Source organism: Diabrotica undecimpunctata, chromosome 3 (genome assembly GCF_040954645.1).
Source record: "Diabrotica undecimpunctata isolate CICGRU chromosome 3, icDiaUnde3, whole genome shotgun sequence".
NCBI classification, from domain to species: Eukaryota; Metazoa; Arthropoda; class Insecta; order Coleoptera; family Chrysomelidae; genus Diabrotica; species Diabrotica undecimpunctata.
The window spans coordinates 21,079,100-21,104,314 of NC_092805.1; the positions used below are offsets into that span (position 1 = coordinate 21,079,100).

Below are 25,215 nucleotides of genomic sequence, written 5' to 3' on the forward strand. Positions count from 1 at the left end.
GTATCTTGACGTCGAGGAATATTTTGTTGCGAATTTGCCAAATCTTTTCCTGGCACCACAGCAGAAGTTTCCTCTTGGTATTCAACACCCAGTTCTTGATTTTAAGCTTCTTGAAGAGAGATAGAATCTTGCACGGAAATTTCTGTGGTCATGGCTATAGCAAAATCCGCGTCAGTAAACTTCAGTTGGAGTAGCTGCAAATGGACATCCCTCTCCAAATAAGTTTAGATACCAGATATTGAGTCACTAATCTACCAGGATTATTACGCAAGAATCTTTCGATCGCTTGGACATAATAAGTATTGAAGGGCCCGATGAAAGAAACATCGAGTAACTGCAGCTTATGACTACAGTAGGGGGGAATGCAAACTACAGGTGTGTGATTTTCTCTAGCCCTTTCAATGAAATCTAGATTTTTTTGTATGGGTGGAATGTCCATCAAGTATGAGCAAAACTGGGTCGTCTTCGGATGGAGTCACAAACTTCAAGAAATGGTCAAACCATTGTGTAAAAATCTCAGTTTGGATCCACCCTGAAGGATGACAAACCAAAGCTGTTCCAGGCGGAACGCCGTGTTGAAGTTTCACTTTCATTTGCTGTCTAGTGAAGATGATAGAAGGAGGAATACCCTATGAGAAGGATACAAGTGATGTTTTTAAACATTCTCCAAAACGTCAAAAAACTTGGTTAAATTCGTTTTGTTAAATGCTTCCGCCCTTGCTACTGAAGTCGCCTCAGGTTTTCTTAACACAAGCTCAGAATAGTGCTTTCTGAACCCAGTTACCCAATCTTTTCCTGCTAATTTCGTTTCTTTATTGAAACCACAAGGGATGCTATTCCGTTCTGCCAGTTGGTAAGCAAAGCTGCGCAAATCAGCTACAGTAATTACAAAAAAAAACGTACCAACGTACTTCACCAACTGCTGTTCTTGTTCTTCGTTGAAAACAGCTCGAAAATGGCGTAATACTTTTTTATTGTCAGTGGCGTCTTGATTTTTATTTAGTACTCGACGTTTTAATGTGTTCATAGGCACATTGTAAGTTTTAGCAGCCGTTTGATAAGGCATTTTGTCTTTCTTCACGGCATCGATTGCTCTTTACATCGCTGCTGGTCTCATGACTGCTGATGACTCTTCCTCTGATATTTTGACTTCATCGCTACAACTGAAAAAAAAAACGTTTTTAGTATTACATGTTAAATAAGCATTAAAATACGAAAGTAACACGGCGTTTTCACCTTAAATAAAGCTACAATAGTCGTTTACAGTAATGTTAATTTATTGTATCGTGTAAATACATAGTACAATAAGTAATCTTGGAATATAATTACTAGTCTACATTACTTGCTAAAATAAATTTGTTGTAGGTGAAAACCGATAAACCAGACTTTAACTCGTGAGAATTCAAATAAAACACACGCTATTGTATACACTTGTAGCCTAAATATACCTCTTTTAAGACGTTACTATTATTTGCCTGTATTATGAATAAAAGTTTGGTTGTAATAATTAATTAAATACACTTATCTTGTCTCAGGATGTTGAAAAGCACGAACATTTTCAATAACTTTTAAACAAATGATCAGAACAGCTTACACCTTTAACACATCTAAGATGATGTTCAAATGGAAGAGTTGACGGGCCGGTCGCTGTGTATCAACTCAACATCGTACTGTGCAGTGCAGTAACAACCAGCGACCACCCTTCCCCTACGTTTTTCAAAATAACTTACACAACTTCAGTTATAAATTCCACCTTCTGCCATCTTCGTGGAAGCATTTCCGTGAATTGAAATCGTTTGTAATGTGAAAGTTTAAATTCAGCGTTTTTGGGCGTATTAACGGTATAAACGGTAACCAGCACTACTTAACTTTACTCGAAATAAATAGCGCACTCAGTATAAAAAAGTGAAACTATTGGGATAAGTACAAGTTGATGGAATTCCAATGAACAATGTTAGATAAACAAACGATCTATATTGTCGCTTATTGGTCTTTATCTATCAAGCTAATGTGCTTTTAAGTTAGGTATAATAAGTACAATAATTAACTTATTACTTCAAGGCTAACACAACCGCTTTATGGCATTAACAGATACTAAAAATATTGCATTCCTGAGTAAGAACTAACATCAATCACGGAAAAAAACTATTTAGACATGCGTCTATATTCTTTGCCCATAGATAATTGGGCTAGATACCTAACTTAAAACAGTTGTTTTTTACAATATTTTTTTCCCATCCAAAGTTACATTTTATTTTCGTAATAATATTCAAAATCTATTTTATTCATCTCTAATGCCATTTATTATTTTTTATTAAGTATATTTTTCAATTACAGGAATATTTTTTATTAAAATATACAGCTGTTGCTGCCACCTAGCGTCTAAATTTGAAACACAAATATACAATTTGGTAGACCTCTACATCTACATCTACACAACAATGGACTCGTAGTCGGTTGTTTATGCGCAGCTGACTACTATTATCTACTACATTAAGCCAGCTGACTTTTAAATTTAGTACCGGTTGCTGCGTTTAACTAAGTAATTGGTTTGTTGTTTGTTACTGGCTGCATTGAACTGCACTCGGAAACGTAAACAAACTGTTATTTTCGTGATGACCGGATATTTACCGCGATTTTCTACTTTATGAATGAGTTCAAATCCAACTGACATGATGGTAACTTGTACGATGAAGTGTGCTGTGTAAAAAGAGTGTTAGATAGGAAGTTATTCATTTCGTAAATTTGTATACAACGGACTCGAAAGGTACAGGGGCAGTTCGAAAAATTTAGTTTGTGTCATTAAAGCAACAGTTTTAGTAAAAGTTGATAATGTTGAACCCATGTGTCAAACCTGAACCTCCAGAAGACCCTGTTGGCGATGGTAGATGGATGTCTATGGTGAGTAATTAATAAGTTATAAGTAGTTTATATCATTTAAAAAATTGATTTACATAAATATGGGACTAAGTGGGTAAATAATATTAAGATTATATAGAAAATAAAGATACATGGTTCAGTTTCATTATTTCGTTCTTAAGTAAAATTTTACTCTACATTCTACAATATTTATATACAGGGTGACCAAACGAAAACGAAATATCGTCGTTATCAGGAACGCCATCTAGAAAAACGCAGAGAACTGTTGATTTTTGTTTGAAGAGGGATACTTTTCCGGTATTTTCTCGACCATTCTCATCCCCAAGTAAGGCTAAGAATTTTGAGAAATCAAGGAATATAGGCTTGCAATTTTCTTTCAAATATGTTTTATCCCGTTGAAAATTTTTGGATTTAAATTTTGAAATTATGCCTGGCATAATTTTTGTGATTAACTTATTGCAAGCGTAAAAATACGGAAGGGTATAAGGCGAACAGAAAATAAGAGGTCAGTGAATTTCACACAAATCGTTGTCTACCAAAAATGTAATGTAAACAGGTGGTAATTCAATATGTCCAACGTCCAACCGAAAATAAAACGAAACGCGTCGTTATTCGAAACTGCGTCAACTTTTTCTGTTATTTTCGAGTCAGACTTTTTGAGAAAAACACATTTTAAAATTTAAACTAGGTATGTTAGCTGCTTACTTATCATAAAACTGATGATCACCTGTACCCATACAATAATAAAGATTTAGTTCGAAACGTTCTTGCACATTTCGAAGCATTTCGGGGTGATTCGACGACACTCGTCTGGAATTCCTTGGCGTAAATTTTCCAAAGATACTCATGATGTTGAATATATTACAGCTTATTACTTCTTTAGTTGCAAGAGAAAAAAGTAAAGGTTTTAGATCAAGATGGACAATGTTTTGGTCGATGGTTCTCAAATAAAACAGCCTATTAAAGATCCACGATTCACAGCATCAATTAACAAAGCTAAATTGAATGAGTAGTGTTCGTTTGTCGGCCAGTTTGTTGTAAAGAGCAGTATTAGCGTATTTCCAAAGCTATTTAAAAAACTAAGGCTTCTACGAAAAAGAAAAGTTTTTGAAATGAGAACATAAAAAATATTAAAATTCAGTTTTTAATTCTTTGGCACCAAAATGCCGAATTTTCTGTCAGAAAGTTCATTTCTGGCAAAACTGTCTCTAAAAACTCTAATCTTTAACACGAAACTTGACACACTGAGTATTTTTCTCCTAAAGGAACTATATTCCAAGTTTCAAGACTCTGAACCACTTGTCTATGCTGAGTTATCCGCAATTTTTCTGATCTTGGTCCAACCAATTGGTCCTAAATTCAAGAGAGTTCTTCTTTGGATCAAGAAGAACTTATGTTGCAAGTTTCAAGACTAGAATCTTTCGCTCAAGAATTTTCGCACAGAGAGAGAGAGAGAGAGAGAGAGAGAGAGAGAGAGAGAGATATGGATAGACAACGACACGATTTCAAAAAGGACCTGTTGGATCTTCTTCTTTTAGTGCCGCCTCCACTAATGAAGGTTGACTATAACCATTGCAAATTCGTCTCTATCTTCTGCTTTTCTTAAAAGCGTCTGTGTATTTAACCCGGTCTAATCGCGAATATTTTTCATCCAGGATATTTGTCCCCTTTTTCCTTCGATTTTACCCTTCATAATCAGCTGCAACAAGTCGTACTTATCATTTCTAAGTATGTGCCCCAAATATGCTGTCTTTCGCCTTTTAATGATGGTCAAAAGTTCTCTGTCTCTTCCCATTCTGTGCAACACCATTTCGTTCTTAATATGATCCGTCCGTGGTATCTTCAAAATTCTCCTAAAAAGCCACATCTCAAAAGCTTCCAGTTTTCTCATTAAGTCAACATTAACAGTCCAGGATTCGACACCATAAAGAAGAATCGAGTGGATATAACATTTTACCGTCCGATATCGGATTTGCAGATTGAATCTTTGGTTACTCAGAAATTTCCTCATCTTCAAAAAGGCTGCTCTTGATTGCTTTATTCTTGAGCGAATTTCGGATTCAGATCTTCCGTAATCCAGACTCCTAAGTATTTCATTTTGTCCACTGGCTCAATATCTTCATTTTTTACCTGGATCTTTGTAATGACTTTGCCACTCTTACTGATAACCATGGTTTTTGTTTTCTTTATGTTTATTGTTAAACCAAACTGTTCCCCAGTATCACAAATTGTGTTTAGTATCATCTGCAGGTCTGTCTCACTTTCAGCGATAATGACTGTATCGTCAGCATAACGGATATTATTTATATTTTCACCATTTATCTTGATTTTCACCTTACAGTTTTCAAGTGCTTGCATAAATAACTCTTCGGAATACATATTAAATAGTAATGGTGAAAGTACACAGCCCTGTCTCACTCCTCTACTTATCTGTTGCGCATCCGTGCTATTTCCATCTAATGTTACCACAGCCTGTTGGTTCCAATAGAGATTTCTCACTATGTTAATGTAATGATCCTCAATAAAACATTTTAAGTACTTACAGACCCTTTCATATATATGATAAGAGAAGATTATTTACATATTATCTTTGGTGCCGACTGGGCTCGCCATTATCGATACAAACCAAACAATTGGAACCTATCCTTCTGCATCTTCTTTTTCACGTACAATATCAGAGTTATCCGACGTTGCCGATCACAATTGCAAAGGCTTCTCGATCTTCTTCCACATGGATAATTGTCCTGCATTTGATCTTTATTTATACTTGCATAAATTAGTCCCTCCTTTATTTACACAATATCCAAAGTGAAAGTTTTAGGTGTCAGTAATCTAGATCAAGTTTTATTGTATTTTAAAAAACAGTTCGAGCCGTACATATGTATTTCTTATGGTTCCATTTTAACTAAAAGGTTTCTTAATTGTCGATCGTAAAAAAATTATTGCTCTTGTATTTACAAACTGTACGCCATAAGGATATTACAAAAAATCTCACCTCGATTAAATTAATATAAAATTCTGGTGTTCTTCTACACACAATCAGAATCAAAAAAATTATAAAAAAATATTTCGAGATTCTCAGTTAATAGAATATATTTTACGTATTAAACGTACATACTCGACATAGCAAAGTAGTGATTGAAATTTTATTATTTTTAAAACAAGTTGTTAAAATAAAATTGTTTGTAATATTTGCTGTGCTCGAATTAAATAAAAATACTTAAACTCACAGCCTACTATTACTTTAACATCGAATTGTACCTTGCTTCGACGAAGATTAATTAATATCTTTCATAATCAATCACTTAGGTTTGGTTTGGTCCTCGTCGTATGTTGGAGGTACAAATAGTTTTTAATCGAGCACACCCCACACTTTATAGGCAAAACTTGCGATCAGTACACATAGCTAGTCCTAACGTAAAGTCAAAACGTGAGATTTCAACAACAGCGTGGTTCTAAGAACAAAAATGAAGGACAAATAAATAAAAACTCAAAAATATTATACAAATATATATAAAAGAGAAATTGCGACAGAAAAAAATGAATGACAAAGGTAAAATTAATCTTCTTCTTGATGTGGCTATCCGTGACGAATGTTGTCAATCATCATGATAATAGCTATATTGTCTGCCGCAAGGCGAAAAAGCTGCACAGATGTTAAGTATGTTAAACCAGGTTCTGAGATTTTAGTGGACTTGTACTGAGAACAGCCTCTTTCTAACCAACAGCATTTATGAACCCAAAGTGGTTAGGGGAAATATGACTCTCACACAGCTTATAAATTCTCTAATGGATTATTTTTAGGAACAGTTTTAGGAAATGACTCATGACGCTAATCGTATGGTATTCTTCACATTTCTGGGCTCCTGGTTTTTTCGGAAGTACAACAAACTCAGACTTCTGCCATCCTTGATATTTCTCCAGTAGGACAATTTCACGAGGCAATACTACTGTCTCAAAGTAAAGATGATTTACAACGTATGCTACACCAATTTAATATAACCGTCAGAAAATTTAACATGTTAATTTTCTTAAAAAAGACAAAATACCTGGTTATAACAGCAAATTTACTAAGATGTAAACTGGAACTGGAACGTCAGATTTAGAACAAGTGATACAAAAGACGGTTCCCCAATAGGAAGACGATCACTAGGGAGACCACGAAAACGATGGAACGACAACTTAGTGGAGACACATTGAAAAACAGACAGAATTATGTCTACATAAAAAGAAGAAGAAGAAGAAGAAGAATCATCGTCATTCAGCCATGTGCCTCCAAAGTTAAACATAGGCCTTCCATAATTTCTTCTAGTTCTGTCGGTTTTGAGCTTCTTGCAGCCAATTCCCAGCGATTCTTTTGACGTCGTCTGTCCATCGTGTAGGTGGTCTACCTTCTGCTTCTTCTATTAGCTCGTGGTCTCCAAATTGTAATTTTGTGGGTTCATCGCCCGTCATTTATTCTGGCCACATGGCCCGCCCAATTCCACTTCAGCCATGCTATACGCTCTATGACATCTGTGACGCCTGTCCTTCGTTTATTACTCTGTCTCTGAGAGTCAGTCCAAGTAGCGAGTGTTCCATTCAGATGCTACTCTGAGTTTGTTTGCTGTAGCCTGGATTAAGGAAAGTTTTTCGGCGCCGAAAGTTATGACTGGGAGCAAACTTTGGTCCAACGCATTCTTTTTCAAATTTGATATGTTGCTTTTGAAGATGTCTGATATCTTAAGGTTGCTGATTCTTTATTTTATTCAAATTTATATGAAATTATACATACACTATTAACATCTTTATCCAGTCTGGCTATGCCTTGCAATTTTTAGAAGGCTCCAGATTAAAGCAGAAATCTGAATTTGTTTCGAAACTATCTTACCGATTTTTCTATCAGATGTCGCTGTTGCGTCCATAGCGAAGCCATTTTATTGTTGCTTCCTAATAAGACAGAGAAGATTATTTTTCACGTTAAGAACGGCTGTGAATAACTATTCTGATGAGACTTATTAAGTCGAAATACGTATCAACAGATACACAGAGGCTTTGTACGTGAAATCAAATCTTTTCTCTCTTTTTCATTTTATTCGGATCTACTCTGTATTAGTACAAGAAACAAATTCGTTAAGGGTTTCTGCCTAGTTGAGGAGACATGTCGTGGAATGCAAATTTTAGATTCCCCATGTCTCTATTAACATCTTTATCAACGTCTGGCTATGACTTGCAATTTTTAGAAGGCTCCAGATTAAAGCAGAAATCTGAATGTGTTTCGAAACTATCTTACCGATTTTTCTATCAGATGTCGCTGTTGCGTCCATAGCGAAGCCATTTTATTGTTGCTTCCTAATAAGACAGAGAAGATTATTTTTCACGTTAAGAACGGCTATAAATAACTGTTCTGATTAGACTTATTAAGTCGAAATACGTATCAACAGATACATAGACGCTTTGTACGTGAAATCAAATCTTTTCTGTCTTGTTCATTTTACATACACTTTTCTTCACTAATTTATTAGACTAATTCACACAAGACTTAAATACTTTGCTCTTATACCGAACGTATGAGCGAGGGAGACAGAGAGAGGAAAAACTAAACTAAACTTTTTATGTACGAAAGAAATTACTGAGAACAACTTGGTGAGACTGTTAAAGCGAGAAAGCGGAAGTCGGAAATTATTTTTTATTAAATTTAGAATCAAATTTATATTAAAGTTATATTATTGTTTTAAATGATATTGACTTGTATGTATGGCAGTATTTAGTGACTTAAATTAAAGTGAACTTTTATTTTAAATAAAAATAGTAAAATAAACAAATATCAAGAGAAAATAGATCGATAAGAAATCGCAAGATTGTAGCCAAAACACCATTATGAATTCCATCTCCAGCGCTTACAATATTCATTAAAACTCATTAAACACACTTTTAGTGCATGGCCCCTTCACTGTTTAATCGTTGATAAAAATATCTATTAGTAACTCAAGAATTATAAATATTCATAAAAACTGAAGAGATTATTTAAATTTATGGAAATAATTTGCGCATGTTTATCTACGTCGAGAGTGTTTGGGGCAATAAAATTTAGTTCCTGATATTATTAGAAAAAGAATAATCGTTTTAAGATATTTTCGTTTCTCGATCATAAAATATTTTTAATTTAAATTCTTTCTCTTTCATTTTATAGCTATTGTCATAAATTAAAAGTCTCTGATCTATATAATAATAATTTATTGTAGTCAAACTTTACTTTATTATCAAGATCAAAGTGTTTTCAGTTTCTATATGTTAATAATGATATTTTTGTGTAATGATCAATTTTGTTAAATATTTGTTTCGTTAAGAAAAACATAAATCTATCGATTTTACTGCCTAGAATTTTAGTCAATGTTGTGTCCAAAACAATTTACTTAAATAAAGATAATAGAGGCTTAAAATCTATTAAAACTCAAAATAAATTATTATAACAGACTTGGGACTTTAGCAAATACTATATTTTAATATACAACGTGTTTAATTAATAATTGGAAAAATTTTAACTGTAGAATTCAGGACTTAAAATATTAAGATTTAACCCAAATCACTTAAATAAAATGTGGTCCCTTACTTGGAAAGATCAATATAGATCAAGGTCTGATTTCTCGAAAGGGTACATCATTTCAAATACCTTGGCAGCTGGTTAAATGTAAATTGTGACTCTGATGAAGAGATAATAACCAGGATCGAAATATCACCTAAGGCTTTTATGACCTGGAAACCAGTTTTATGCAACAGAAACCTGTCGATGAATATTCGTAAGAAGGTCCTAAAATGTTATGTGTGGTCCATCCTATTGTATGGTTGTGAGACATGGACGTTAAAAACCACAATGCTAAACAAGTTAGAAGCATTCGAATTGTGGTGCTATAGACGAATCCTAAAGATATCGTGGGTTTCGCACACTTCCAATGAAGATGTTCTTCAAATGATCAATTCAGAACGTCTGCTCATAAACAGCATAAAGAGGAGAAAAACAGAATACTTCGGCCATATAATTACAGGACCTAAATACCAACTACTTCGCCTTATAATACAAGGAAAAGTGTAAGGAAAGAGATGGATTGGTCGAAAGAAACTTTCATGGCTGCGTAATATTAGACAATGGTGTGTTTCCACAGTAGAAGAATTATTTCGCGCAACAGCCGACAGAGAAAGGTTTCAGGAAATTGTAAACATGATGACGGCCAACGTCTGAATACGGACACGGCGCCCAAAGAAGAAGAAGAAGGTCCCTTACTCAGTTATAGAGTGTTTTATTTAAAAATTTGAAAACTATTTGTACCCAGTGCTTTAAAACGATTTAACATATCCTTGTCATGCTTGGCAAAAAGTGTAGGTACTGTACATCCTACTAAATTATGTTAAATAAATGTTTCTAGCTACTACCAGAGGTGTACGACAGGGGAAAGTGAATGGTTGACCCTTCCCAAGTTAGTTTTCAATTTCATTTCTGTTCGGTATACATTTACGTGTACTGGTTGATTTGGATTCCTAGTTACCACCAATATCTTTGTTTTTTTGTTGTTAATTTTAAAGCCCAATATATCTCCATAACTGATATTTTGTTAACTAAACGTTGCTCTCCGAACTGTCTACAATTTTAACTGTCAAATTGTTTATCAATATTCCATTAAATTTTATACCATCTTCTAAGCCGTCGACAACAAAGCAATTGGACGATAACTTTTTAGATGGCCCGCTGTTTTACCCGATTTAAGTATAAGTATTACCTTTCCATGTCATTCTGATATTAGATCTCACTGTTTTGAGACCAACCAGGGATATGCATTTTCGATCTGCTCTAAGCCTGCACTTCGTCACTGTTTATTGCGGCTCTGACAAACCTGTTTTAGTTTTTTGAATAGGCCAACCCAGTACCGCGCCAGCACGTGGTAGCGCCTGTGTGGAAAATATTTAATGGCGCAAAAAATGTGCTCTTTTTTAAACATCGGCTCAGTAGATAGGTAGCCACTTCAGTTCACTTTTTTCCCCAGATTCTGGGGAAAAACCGCTCGCTACCCTATGGTGAATATGGCAAATTTCCCCAGACCCCTGACACAGATTTCCCCAGATTCGACCTAACCTAACGTAACCTAACCAAACCGAACCTAACCTAACCTAACCTAATTCTTCTTCTTTTACGAATTCTTCTTCTTTTACGTATGACCTAACCTAACGTAGCCTAACCAAACCTAACGTAACCTAACCAAACCTAAACGTGAAGATAGCTTCAATTCTTCTTCTTTTACGCAACATCAATTCTTCTTCTTCTTTTACGCAACATCAATTCTTCTTCTTCTTTTACGCAACGTGAAGATAGCGTCTATTCTTAACCTACGAAGCGCGTACTGTGTGTGTGTGTGTGGGTGTGTGTCTGCTACCCTCTGTTACGCTCTGTGTGTATCTGCTACCCTCTGCTATGCTCTGCTACCCTCTGTGTGTCTCTGCTACCCTCTGTGTGTCTCTGCTACCCTCTGCTATGCTCTGCTAGCCTCTGCTACGCTCTGTTACGGTATATGTGTCTTTGCTGCCCTCTGCTCCTAATCACCATCGTTTTTCTTTCTTTCACCTTCATAGAGACCAAGAAACGAATACACAAAGTATAAAAACACACAAGTTATAAGCCTTTATATTAAGACAGAGACTAAGAAACGAATACACAAAGCATAAAAATACACAAGTTATACGCCTTTATATTAAGACAGAGACTAAGAAACGAATACAGAAAGTATAAAAATAATAAAAAAATACAAGTTATAGACGAAACCTAAGACAGAGACCAAAAACGAATACACACAAAAATAAATAAAACAATGTGAATAAAAATGAACAATTATTTATTGTAATTACAATATACAAAAATAACTAAAAATTCTCACACATGCAACAAGAAAACAAAGTAAGTTAAAATAATTAAATAAAAATAAATATTTGATATAACAGCTTGAAATACATGATACATGAAATAGCTATTTTATAAAAAAATCACTTTTCGCGCCTTCAGTTCGGAAAATCTTTTTATAATGCGGTAAATATCAATTTTATCTAATACTGACGACTCTTTAGAGATGATAGATCAATTTGTCTTGCTCTTGACTGATGGTCGATCTTAAATAATTTTTTATTAAGTTTCAGTTTAGAAAAAGATAGTTCAGTTGTAGCAACAGATATAGGCAGACAATATTATGGGGAAATTGAAAAATGAGAGCAGAAGTGTTCGTTTTCTGGCCATCTACATTTAAATTATTCTCACTGTATTTCTATAGATATGAGGGTAATTGTTGAAAACGTGGCCAAGTCTCTCATGGAACTTTAGTAACTAGGACCTAGGGCTTTAGAAAAGAGAGATGCATTTTCTGTGTTAGTTTTACCTTTTATTCTTCTTTTACCGTCTATTTTGCCTTGAGTTATGGGTCGCAAGATGCCGTATTTTTTCCACGCATTATTTGTCCGAAATATTGCAGTTTTCTTTTTTTTATTACTCTATCAACTTCTTTTTCTTTAAGTATCTTAAATACTTTAATGTTTGTAGGTAACATGATCCACTTATGGGATCTTCAAAATTCTTCTACATGTTCTTATCTCAAAGGAGTTAATTCTTTTGTTTGCTTCTGATTCGCAGTCCACGATTTAACTCTATAATATACTGTATACGTATCATTTAGTTAATCGTATTAGGGATACAATCTCTGTTACAAAGTAAATCTAAGTCAAACTCGTTTATTTATTTAACACCTTTATAAAATCTGAGTAATTTTTGTCGATAGGACACTTGGATCAAAAGATATCGAATTTTTACCGTCGAGCTGATACCAATTTTATTGAACATTGATTTCGGGCGTGTAACTGACATTCAAAATCGACGGTCGCTTCAAGCGTTGCTTCTGAGAGAACAGTTTATTCCACACAAAAAGTGCTAATAAACATTGTTGTTAATTGTTGTAAATTATCTCAGCTACATTTTTATTTCAAATAATTTTTTTACGGTGTTACAGATTCTTGGTAAATCGATTTTTTACGGTTTTACCCCCCCCCCCCCTACGAGGGGCATTTTAGGGGGAAACCCTTAGGGGGGCATTTTTACCCGGAGGTAAAACTGGTAAACATTTTTGCAACTTTTTGGGGTCCCAAAATTAATATTCTCGGCAAAATTCAGCTTGTTTGTATGATTTTTATAGGTTCAGTGACATTTTCGTCTTTGACGACTGGAGTAATACTCTTCTATGTAATATTGAAAATCACACAGTTATAACCTCTTTAATACGATTACTTAAACGAAAAAGTTAATTCATTTAATATATAAAACTTGTGGTGGAATAAAAAAACGTGTAGCTTTAATAGTTTTTTGTGTATATCGTTCTTATGGCCTTCTCCTTTTAGTTATTAAACGAACCATAATAAAACGACACGCTTCTAGCATTACCGTTCGACTCCCCAGAACGATATAATCGATTCGAAACCCTTTGGTAAATGAAATACTTCCTTTTAGTTGCGCTAGGTACGTAATATCTTTGTTTTTATCAGATAAGAACGCTAATTGAATAATAGCTTGCTATCGCTATAATAAAAAATAAAGAAAATTAGACTTAATTTATTGTTGTTGGTGGAATAAATGCGTGCGTAGCAGATTTTCTGTTGCAAGTTTTTCAACGAACGCCGACAGTATGTTTATTGTATTTCGTAATAATATAAATAAAACGCCAATGGCTGTTGATTTTTAAATTTAATATTGTATATCAACAAGCATTATGATGCTACACTAATCACTAATCTTCTACTAAAATGACTGAATAAAAACTGAAAGACAAGGAAAACACTAAAATACTTTTTCTTCATGTAACATGTCCTTTCAAAACGTTGTTTGCCGTGGTGGTTATCTTAATTTTATTTACTGCCACCCTAAAAAATAGCATGCTGGTATCAGTACCATACCAATCCCGTAAGTTTAGCAAGATTATCACTTAATTTCAAATTAGGCTTACAACGGTCGACGTAGACAGAACTGTTCTTCTGCGTATTATAAAGTCTTCCATCTAAATCATATCTTATCTATAAGTACTGGAACTAACTCTCAACCATCAATAACCTTCACACTGCCACTGTTTTTTTGTGACTATGTCAAAGCTTGTGATTGTGTAAATCACGACATTTTGATAAAAAAAAACTAAATTTCTACGGAATTCGAGGTATTTCTTTGAGTTGGTTCCAATCTTACTTGATTAATAGGAAACTAGTTAGAGCAAATGATACTGACTCTAGTCACAAAAGCATTGTATGTAAAATACCACAAGGTTCAGTATTGGGTCCTCTACTTTTCCTTATCTTTATAAATGGCATCAATAACTTAAAAACCGATGGAAAAATTTTTCTTTTTGCTGATGATATCAATATTACCTGGAGGAACTCTAATATTGCAACTCTTCATGCAACTTTTCATGCAACTATAACTTTTGATCTACGTAAAATAAAAACCTGGTCCGACTCTAATTTATTCTCTTTTAACGTGGATAAGACAGTAGCATTATCCGATAAAGGTGTTCTTCCTTGCTTCTTAATAGCAACCAGATCAGTATTGTTGATTCTGTAAATTTTCTTGATATTTTATAGACAGCAACCTTAAATGGTCCCATCTTATATTGTTAAGTAAGAAACTACCCTCAGCCTGCTATGCAATAAGATCTTTTTTGAAAGAAATCAATTTAACATCTTCCAAAATAACATTCTTTGTTTTAGTCTCATTTTCGATATGGCCTTCCTTTTTGGGGTTCTAATACGGCTGCCCAATCTTATGGTATTTTTAAATTACAAAAAAGACCAATACGGTAACTTTTTGGCCTGAGTAGAATAACACATTGCAGAAGCTAATTCAAAAATCACTGGATTTTAACTCTTCCCTCTTGATATATATTAGAAACTGTTTGCTTAATTCGTAAACACCTACTTACATTTTTTTCTCGGCAAGACCTAATCATGATTACTCCACCAGAAATTCAAACCGATCCCGTCCACTGAGTTAGTAAAGAAATCTATATTATATTCGGCAAAAAAGTTATACAACCATCTCCCTTTGCAACTTAAATCTACAACTTCTTTCCCTAACTTTCGTAAATTGACAAAAGCCTATTTATCTGAAAGACCATATTATTCAGTGGAAGAGTTTCTTAACGAATAACTAAGAAATTACAGTACGTTTAGGTACAAGCAAGTAAAGTATGTTTATAAATACAGTGTGTCAATTTTAAAACTTACAATGGGCTATATCTCACGAACAAAAGCTGATATCGAAAAATGCTTGAAACGGTTTCTTGGATAATAATTCACCCCCATCAACCCCCTAGGCCCCACCCTCCACAACCAAAAAAGTTTAAATTGCAAACCCCTACTTGTGATACATCATTGAAAAGACTATAAAAAATGCTATCCAATGGTATAAGTAATAATTATACAGGGTGAAGCAATAATTGTGAAACTTTGGCTTAAATGGAAGATTTAATGAGGTTAATGCAATACTTGGGTCATGTGCTGAGAGGCGAAAGATATGAATTACTTTAAGTTATACTGGAAGGAAAAGTACAGGGCAAAAGATCAGTAGGAAGACGCCAGAACTCGTGGCTGAAAGACCTGAGGAGATGGTTCGACCGCTCATCCGCAGAGATCTTTCGCGCAGCAGTTTCCAAAACTACAATTGCCATTTGGATCGCCAACCTTCGAAAGGAGACGGCGCAATGAGAAGAAGAATGAGGTTAAATGAGGTGCTGAACTACAAATTTGTTAAAAATGTCGATTAAGTAAATGTTCAAAGTGGTTTCCGTTGTTTTGCACTACAATAAAGCATATTTCTATTTCTATTTCATTATAAATCTTACAATGGGCGTTCACCTTAAATCACATGTTTTTTAAATGTAAAAATCATTATCATCATCATTTTTTCAACAAACCTTTGTGAGTCTTGGCTGGTACGAGAATTTTCCTCCATTATGATCTGTTTTTGGCTTTATTTTCCAGTTGGTTATTCTTAAGGTTTTCAGATTTTGTTTCATTTCTACCATATATCTGAGTTTGGGTCTTTCCTTGGGTCTTTTCTCCATTAGTTTTTTTTTAAATATCCTTTATTATGAATGGTTAGTATAATCTTAATTACCAAATTAATTTATTTCTATTTCAGAATGTGTTCGGGTTTAATGCAGCAATATGCACATACCAAGTAAATACTTAATCTAACTTAAATACACAATTCTCATTCTCAGACGTCTATACAATTTCGTATTGTTGGTCTGCTCTAGATCTATAATAAACATCTCTCTCTCATGTCGTTTCCTCATTGCTGAGGATCGTGATTTCCTACAATGCGGGGCTGTCAATTCTCTCCATCTCTTGCGATTTTGGGCTGCTCTCATGGACTCGGAAAACGTCTCTCCAGTGGCTTTCTGTACTTGATCTGACCATCGGATAGGTGAGCGTCCTCTGCCTCTACGTCCTTCTACGTTTCCGCACACAATTAGTCTTTCTAAGTTGTCATTGTCTCTTCTCGCAATGTGGCCAACAAACTTTAAAACATTTGCAAGACACTGAGAGGAGAGTCTGGTCTGAATGTTTAGCTCTTCGAGAATCGACTGATTGGATCTGTGCTCCGTCCACGAGACGCGTAGCATTCGTCTCCAGCACCACATTTCGAATGCGTCAATCCTTTTCCTATCCTCTGATTTTATTGTCCATGTTTCGGCACCGTAACTGAAGATTGAAAAAATGAGTGTCCGTACCAGTCTCATTTTGAGTTTTTTGGATAAAGAGCGGTCCTTCCATATTTTTGACAGTCGACTCATCGCGTTCTTGGCCATCCCTATTCTTCTGCGAATTTCCGTATGGGAGGAGGCTGCATTGCTTAAGGAAGATCCTAGATACGTGAACTCGTCTACTTTCTCGAATTGATTTAGGGCGCCTGTTGTTTGGAGGATATTCGCGTGGTCCACAATCATAATAAACATAATGCTCTTAAAGTTTTGCCTTCGATGCCTGGGAAATATTTTTGAACTTTTGTTCGTCTATTCATAGTCTGCTTGCTTTGTAAATTGTATCGAGCCCAATATTTCTATTATATTTTCTCTGCTTCTGTCTGTCTAGAATGTGCCCCAACACGAAGATCTAGTCTATTGTGGTCTTAGTCACTCAAATACAATGTTTTATATCTTATAGACTATATTCAACAGCGTAAGTGCTCAATATTGAAAATAACAGACTTATTATTATGTTATATGAAAATATTTTGCGTATCATATTTCTATAATTTCTTGCGATAGCTGCATTTAATTTAAATAAAATCGTGCAAAAATAAAAATTTGGCGTCAGCAGACATTCCGAATGTAGGTGACAATGTGATATACTGTAGGTTACTGTTTAATTTGTCGCTTTTCTATAAATATAATTCATTTGAAGAAATTGAGTTGAGAACAGATACGTGCTATAAAAACAGACAATAAAACTAGTATTTAATACCAATAGATTAAAAAGAGATTTAATATCAATAAGACCTTGAAAAAAACACACATTTAAAATTAGACTAAAATACACTTTTATCTTAGGTACCTAGGTAGTTGCTCAAGAAAACGTGTTAAATTACATGTAGTTATATATAAATTAAAAGTAAATTAACAGCGAAATTAACACCATGTTTTACACTACATACAGTGTGTCAATTTTAAAACTTACAATGGGCTATATCTCACGAACAAAAGCTGATATTGAAAAATTCTTGAAACCGTTTCTAGGATAGTAAGGGGGAACTAAAATGACATGAAAGAGAACTCACCCCCATCAACCCCCTAGAACCCACCCACTACAACCAAAAAAGTTTAAATTGCAAACCCCTACTTGTGATACATCATTGAAAAGACTATAAAAAATACTATCCAATGGTATAAATAATAATTATACAGGGTGAAGCAATAATTGTGAAACTTTGGCTTAAATGGAAAATGTAATGAGGTTTTTGTTGAACTACAAATTTGTTAAAAATGTCAATTAAGCAAATGTTCAAAGTGGGTTTCGTTGTTTTGTGAACAATAATACAGCATATTTTCAAATTCTGCACGAACTTTGGCAAATGTTGTTCTAGTAATAGCGCGACATTCTTGCGAAATTCATTTTTGCAATTTCGCAAGTGGCGCAGGTTGAGTTTTTTAAACAACTAACTTGAGGAACTCAGTAGAAAAAAGTCAGGTGGCGGTAAGTCTAGTGACCTTGTTGGCCAATCAATAGGACCTCTCCTTCCAATTCATTTGTTTGGATAATTAGTATAAAACCAGTGCCTAACTGGACCTGCATAGTGATGAGGTGCTCCATCTTGTTGGAAGTGTAGCAAATTTTCGTCTAGAGCTAGGTTGCCTTGATCGTCCCTTTGGTTATCTAATTCATGCACAATTAAAGGTTCGATGGTGTTTTCTAGCATATAGAGATAAATGTCGCCATTTAAATTGCCTGGTATGAACACGGGGCCAATTACAGCATCGCCCAAACATTCAGTTTTTCAGGATATTGAGTGTGATCTTATCTGAATCGATGCGGGTTCGCATCACATCCCCGATAAACTGATAAGATTGGTTAAGGCTACAATGCGTAAAGTTGTTTGCAAAGTCGAAATACAGGGCGAACAATCACAGGCATTTTAAACGCATGTTGGGCTGCGATAGGGAGATGCGCTGGCGTGTCTCCTTTTCAACATAGCTTTGGAAAAGGCGGTCAGGGATCCCCAAATAGACAGCAGAGGAAACATTTTTAATAAATCATCCCAAATTTTGGCATATGCAGATGATGTTGATCTAGTTGCCCGCACAACACTCAAGCTAGAAGAAATGTATACCACCTTGTCACACGCCTCAAAAAATATGGGCCTGCAAGTAAATGAAAATAAAACTAAGATAATGGCATCAACACCCAACAATAGAGCCAGAAACATCGGCCACCAATTCACGGTTGATAATTCTACCTTTGAAGTGGTATACAAATTCACATACTTAGGCTCCCTGATCACCAAGGAGAACGTCATGACGGAAGAAATCAAGCGAAGAATAATTCTAGCAAACAAATGCTATTTTGGACTGAGTAGACATATGAGAAGCAGAAACTTAAGCCAAAAAACAAAAATAACCATATACAAAACCCTTATACAACCAGTGTTGACATATGGATCGGAGGCATGGACCATTTCCAAGGCAGATGAAAATCTCCTGCTTATATTTGAACGAAGGATCCTGAGAAGAATATTTGGTGGCATCTGTGAAAATGGTGTTTGGAGAAGGAGGTACAACTACGAGATATATCACAGATATAAACATATATTTGGTGGTAAAGACGTAGTATCCTTTATAAAAATAGGAAGACTAAGATGGCAAGATCACAGCAGAACAACCCTCCTAGAAGAATCCTTATGTCACAACCTGTGGGAAGTAGAAGTAGGGGTAGACCAAAACTCAGATGGAGGGATGGTGTAGATGAGGATGGTAGACAAATAGGCGCAGCAAACTGGCAACAGTTGGCAATGGATGGAACTGACTGGCGTAATAGACTTGGGAAGGTTGAGGCTCTTTTATAGGGCTGTAGCACCAATGATGATGATGATTAACAGAATCAACAAAAACCTCATTAAATTTTCCATTTAAGCCAAAGTTTCACAATTATTGCTTTACCCTGTATAATTATTATTTATACCTTTGGATATCATTTTTTATAGTCTTTTCAATGATGTGTCACAAGTAGGGGTTTGCAATTTAAACTTTTTTGGTTGTGGTGGATGAGGCCCTGGGGGTTGAGGGGGGTGAGTTCTCTTTCATGTCATTTTAGTTCCCCCTTACTATCCCAGAAACGTTTTCAAGCATTTTTCGATATCAGCTTTTGTTCGTGAGATATAGCTCATTGTAAGTTTGAAAATTGACACACTGTATACACAAGTACTTACCAGTAACTAACCATTTTGGAATGTAATTTTCCTCGTCACGACGGATTTGCTTGATAATTTGGATTTAGGTTTCTCTTATCTTCTACTTAACTTTTGGACTTGAGCTCAGGGTTGCTTTTACTTGGGCGTGAAAGCCACCACTTCTCTGGGGTGAAAAACATATGTTCAAAATAAGTCCGGAAAGGGGTCAATTGACTAATTCTTAGCAACTTAGAAGAATTGTAACCCCTTTTGGATAAATTTTAAAAAATTTTATTAAAATATATGTACCATTATAAACCAGAAGTCTTTACTTTGCTGTAAGTTTTTTTAAACTATGGTGTACAGCCAATAACTTTTTTTTACACGAAAAAAGAAAGTTATTCTAGGACGATTAGATAAAAGGTAGGGATTTTTGTTAAATTCACAGATAATTGATTCATAAGAATTAAGAAACGTAATTAGTCTGTTTTAAAGATAAAGACTTAAAGTTTCTTTATATATATTTTAAAATATATTAAACAGTATTGTCTGTGAGTTTTAAAAATGGAGGCTGCATTAGTCGGACCGTGAGGAGGGGAAGACTCAAGCCTTTAAAAAATTCAAAAGCAGCTTTAAAAAGTTTCTGTACCTCAGGTTAAATGGATTTTACCTGTTTGCGATATTATATAAAAGTATCCTATTATTTGAAATAACTGTCTTTAGATTTTTTCGGTCATAAACGTATTACACTTGTTTTAACGCCTTTTTAGATTTTTTCACCAATAATAAAAAGTAATTCACATATAAATTAAGGAGTTCTCTTAACAACAATTACTTTTCTTTTTACAAACATTAGATAAAATATTGTTTTAATAATATAAAGGAATATTATCTCGCTAGTAAATTAAATATTTAGCTGCTGCATATTTAATTCTGTTTATCATTATCTTATGTAAATATATTCAGTAAACTGTGTTAATAAAATGGACATGATAAAAGATATTTTTGTTAATGCCAATCGATGTGCGTGTGTCTAAGAACATAAAAATATTTACTACAACTATTATAAATGGTAACAGTCGGTTATTATTTATTATTATTTCTATCCCGATTTAGCCATAGGGATTCCAGATACCTACGGTATTAAAAGGATTGGTGGGACTTTTTCCATGTTATCTAGCCCTAGGTGACTTGGTAACCTTGAGTATCTCCCAAAAATTTTCGCACACATCTGGACGTTGAGAGTAGTACAGCTTTCTGCATGGTCTTGTAGAGATGTTCATTCAGACCTAGCTTTTTTTATGTTTTTAGGAGGTTCTTCGAAATGACTCCAGTAGTAGAGAGAATAATAGGTATTGTCTGGGTACTTTCCATTCTCCACTGTCTTTTTGTTTTGTTTAACACGAAGATTATTGTTGTTGGGTATCGCTACATCAATAAGTGTTGTTTGTCTCTTAAGTTTATTAACTAGTATGAGATCTGGTCTAATATGTGCCACTGTTTGGTCTGTGAGCACAGTGCGGTCCCAGTATAGCTTGTAGTTGGCATTCTCAATTATACTTTCAGGAATGTATTGATAATATGGGAGATGGTTTGTTTGGAAAAGTCCCAGTTTTATGGCTATCTCTTGATGAAGGATCTTTCCTACTGAGTCTTGTATTTCCTTATATTCTGTTGCCGTAAATACCTGGCAGCCCCTGGTAAGATGTTGGATGGTTTCTTGAGCTTAACATCCATATCGGCATTTGTCATTTTGGACCTGAGGTTTTTTGCGGGTCTTTGCCTGATCCTGAATGGCGAGTAATGAACCTTCTGTTTCAGGGAAGATCTTTCCTGATGTCAGTCAATAGTTCGACGCTTTATTGTCGACATGGTCTTGACTGACCTCATTGGGATGTCGCTCGTGCAGAGGTTTACCCATCCAGGTGCGCATTTTTTCGTCTTTAGTAAGATGGTTTTGGTGTTAAGAGCAGCTGGTGTAGAAAGTTGATGTCCCCAAAACTCATGGATTTCTTCTTGGCTTAGGTACGATTTATTGGCACTTTCTGCAGTAGAATTAAGTTTCCGATAGAACGCCTTCTCGGCATTCTCAAAAAGCGTATTGTCGGATTTTCGTTTGTTACTAATTTTGTATCTCCTTACTCAGCCTGAGTAAACGGAAAATTTTTGTTTTAATGTATCCAGACACTGTTGTGCTATGTTGTTTTCTTTATTATATTATGTGTGTCTTGCGGTAGTTAGCCTTATTTCTTCAGCTCTTCTGATTACTTTTCTAGCTGTTGTTCCACGGACATATTCCGTGATTCGACCAATGTCCCTACGTAATGATTCAATTTTCCTTAGCAGCCGTTTTTTCCAAGGTGCAACTCTGTTATCTGTCCTTTCGATATTAGTACCCCGTCGTGTTCTGATCTTAATGCCCATAACGTGAGCAATTGCTTTTGCTGCACAGTAAATCAGCATATACAACAAATATTCTAATGTATGAGCTTCTACGATATAATTGGATAGGACGTCAGTGTTCTTAATTTGTAACAGCGCACCTAGTTTCTTACAATTTATTTTTGGTAGCGGTGGTCTGCCAAGTGGGTTTGTCCCATTAAACTCTTGTACCGCACGTGTCATTTCTCTTACCAGGCTATCGTGCAACTCGTTGTTGTCCTGCTGCGTATTAACAGATTGAGTTTCTTGTATGAGAGGCTCAGGAATCTGCTCATTAGGGATTTCATCATGGACTTAGCTGGAAGACTTAGCTCATGGACAGAGCTAGAAGTACTGATATACGACATAGATGCAAGGTGGAGAACATCAAAAACTGGGTAAGAAATAGAAGAGTAGAATGGAACGATCATATAAGCCGAATGACAACAAATAGAGTAGTAAAGACGGCAAGAGACGGTTCCCTAATAGGAAGATCACTAGGAAGACCACGCAAACGATGGAATGACAACTTACTGGAGGCACATTGAAAAACAGACAGAGTCATATCTATATAAAAAGAAGAAGAAGAAGAAGATCGTGGACTTGATCCTGGGCTAGTTATGGATCCTGATCTATAACTAGCTCTTGGTTATACATCTCCCGTTCGACTTCGCTTCTGATGGTATCGCGTCTAGTCTCTGAGATAAGATTATTTCTTATAATTACCCGGTATTGATCTGCCATTCTCTGTTCAGATACTTAATCTCTGGGTACTCCCTGCAAAATTCGGCATACAGATGTTGTCGATAGCCGATCGTTTCTCGACCGTTGTTATCTCTATTATTACTATTATTTCAGCAATAAATATATACGAAGAAAATGCATAATATAAAATAATAAAACTGAAAGATTTATGTTCAAATTTTTCACATGCGAAAAATCATGTCATTTTTTCGCTGTATTACTAGCTACCATTCTACCACAATTTTACAATTATTTCTCATCCTTCAACCCTTCCTACTCACATTTTAACCCCACTTCATTAGAAATACAGATAGTTGTAAGATAGCAAACAAGAAAGACTCGCTCTTGCCTGTTATCTATCGCTTGGGACAGACGTATCTCTCTTGCCTGTTACCTATCGCCAGGACAGTCGTTCGCTCTTTCATCTGCTGAGTCTCGCTAGGCAGACGTATACCATCTCTAGCCTGTTACCTATCGCTTGGTACAGACGTACCGCTCTTTTTCTCCACTCTAACTCTCTCGCGTATAGTAACGCGAAAAATACCGCAAATACAATTTTAAATCGTGTACAGACGCAAAATGTGCTCTATCTCGTGATCTCAGTGTTAGTACCGCGAAACACGTGTTTAGAAACCGGTACCAGGACAGATTCCTCGTATGAAAAACAACCGCGAGTGTAGCCTGTCAATACCGCGAGGGTGTGGAGCAAAAATATTGGTAAGATTTTGTATAAACTTAATTTGATATAATCTGTATATATTTTTACCATATATCCTAATTTATTTGAACCAGCCCTATGTAATACAGTCCTCATTAACTGAAATTATATTCATAATTTCACATATGCACACCCTTTTTGTGCAATTTCCTCCTCCTAAGTGCCTTCTCTGTTGAGTTTGGCGATCAATATGGCAAATTTCTCTCTGTTCTGGGCTTGATGAATTAATTCATTTCCTTTTGTGTGGGTCCAATCTCTGATGTTTTGTAGCCAAGATTTTTTTCTTTCGTCCTATGCCCCTTTTACCTTCAATCTTGCCTTCTAATATTACTTGGAGCTGCTCAAATTCCCTATGGCGCATTATGTGTCCTAGATATGACGTCTTTCTAATTTTGATAGTATTGACCAGATGAGGGCGTGTGTTCATTGCTCTCAGTACTTCTTCATTCGTAGTTCTGCCGGTCCAGCTTATTCGTAGCATTCGGCGGTACATCCACATTCCAAATGAATTTAATTTGTTGACGTCATACTGTTTTAATGTCCAGGTCTCACAGCCATATAGTAATAAAGACCACGCATAACACTTTAGTGTTCTCAATTTTATTGAGACTGATAGCTTGGAGTTACAGAGCATTTTACGCATATTCATGAAACCAGATCTTGCTATTTCAATGCGTCTTCTAATTTCTTTTGAGTGGTCTAGTTGACTATTTGTACAATTTATTACCCTTTAAATAAGAGTTCCGAAAAACAATAAACCTTACTGAGCCATTTCTTTGTAACTATTAGTATCTGTTTTTCTAATGAATTTGCAAGCGGGTGAGATACGAGGAAGAAACATTTTATGACCAAGTGAGCTTGTAAAAACGGAACCTTTTGACTGGTTTTTATATTGAGACGAGGAATATTGGTCTGGCAAACATGATAGCGAAGCGTGTTTTAAATTATTAATAATTGTAAAATATAATGAGTTTTCTTTTTATTCTAGTTTGATCGCAAGAGATGCTTTTTCTAATCTGAGCATCATGCCGTCCGTGTATAATGAAAAATTGTCTTAACTTAATTAACAGTGTTTATACAAAATTAGGATGCTAGAAGTCTTGATATTGTGTATCATTGGAAAAGATAATTATGTACTAATACATAAACTTCAAAATATACGCTATAGCAACTATTGATTCGGCAAAATGATAATATTCGCAAATTTGTTGAAACGTTTATAATAAAATTGGATTTAATATCATAAATTGAACCTATTTATTGATGACAAACGAACGTTTTTTGTTAATTTAATTACTTGAGTAAAAAACTAAAACGTGTTGCACGATATGCTCGCTTCGAATAAAAATAAACCGGTGAAATGTTCGTAATTAATGGATATTGGAATTTTAAAAACGTTACATACATCGTGCTGTTAAACATGCGGATTAATTAGCTGTTGAATTTTATATTACGGAGTATTTGGCTTTTGTTGTATACAAAATTTTGAATTTATAGTAACAAAAATAAATAACTA

At 35.0% G+C, this 25,215-nt stretch overlaps 1 protein-coding gene across 1 annotated transcript in view; it reads left to right on the forward strand.

The window, feature by feature from the left end:
• Window positions 1-2,509: 2,509 nt before the first annotated feature.
• The window catches only part of LOC140436555 (platelet-activating factor acetylhydrolase IB subunit alpha1-like), a 40,214-nt gene continuing 17,508 nt past the window's right edge, over window positions 2,510-25,215 (forward strand). The window contains exon 1 of the mRNA XM_072525469.1: window positions 2,510-2,901. Within this exon, the coding sequence (XP_072381570.1) occupies window positions 2,833-2,901 (69 nt within the window). The 5' untranslated portion in view covers window positions 2,510-2,832. The remainder of the gene's footprint in view (window positions 2,902-25,215) is intronic.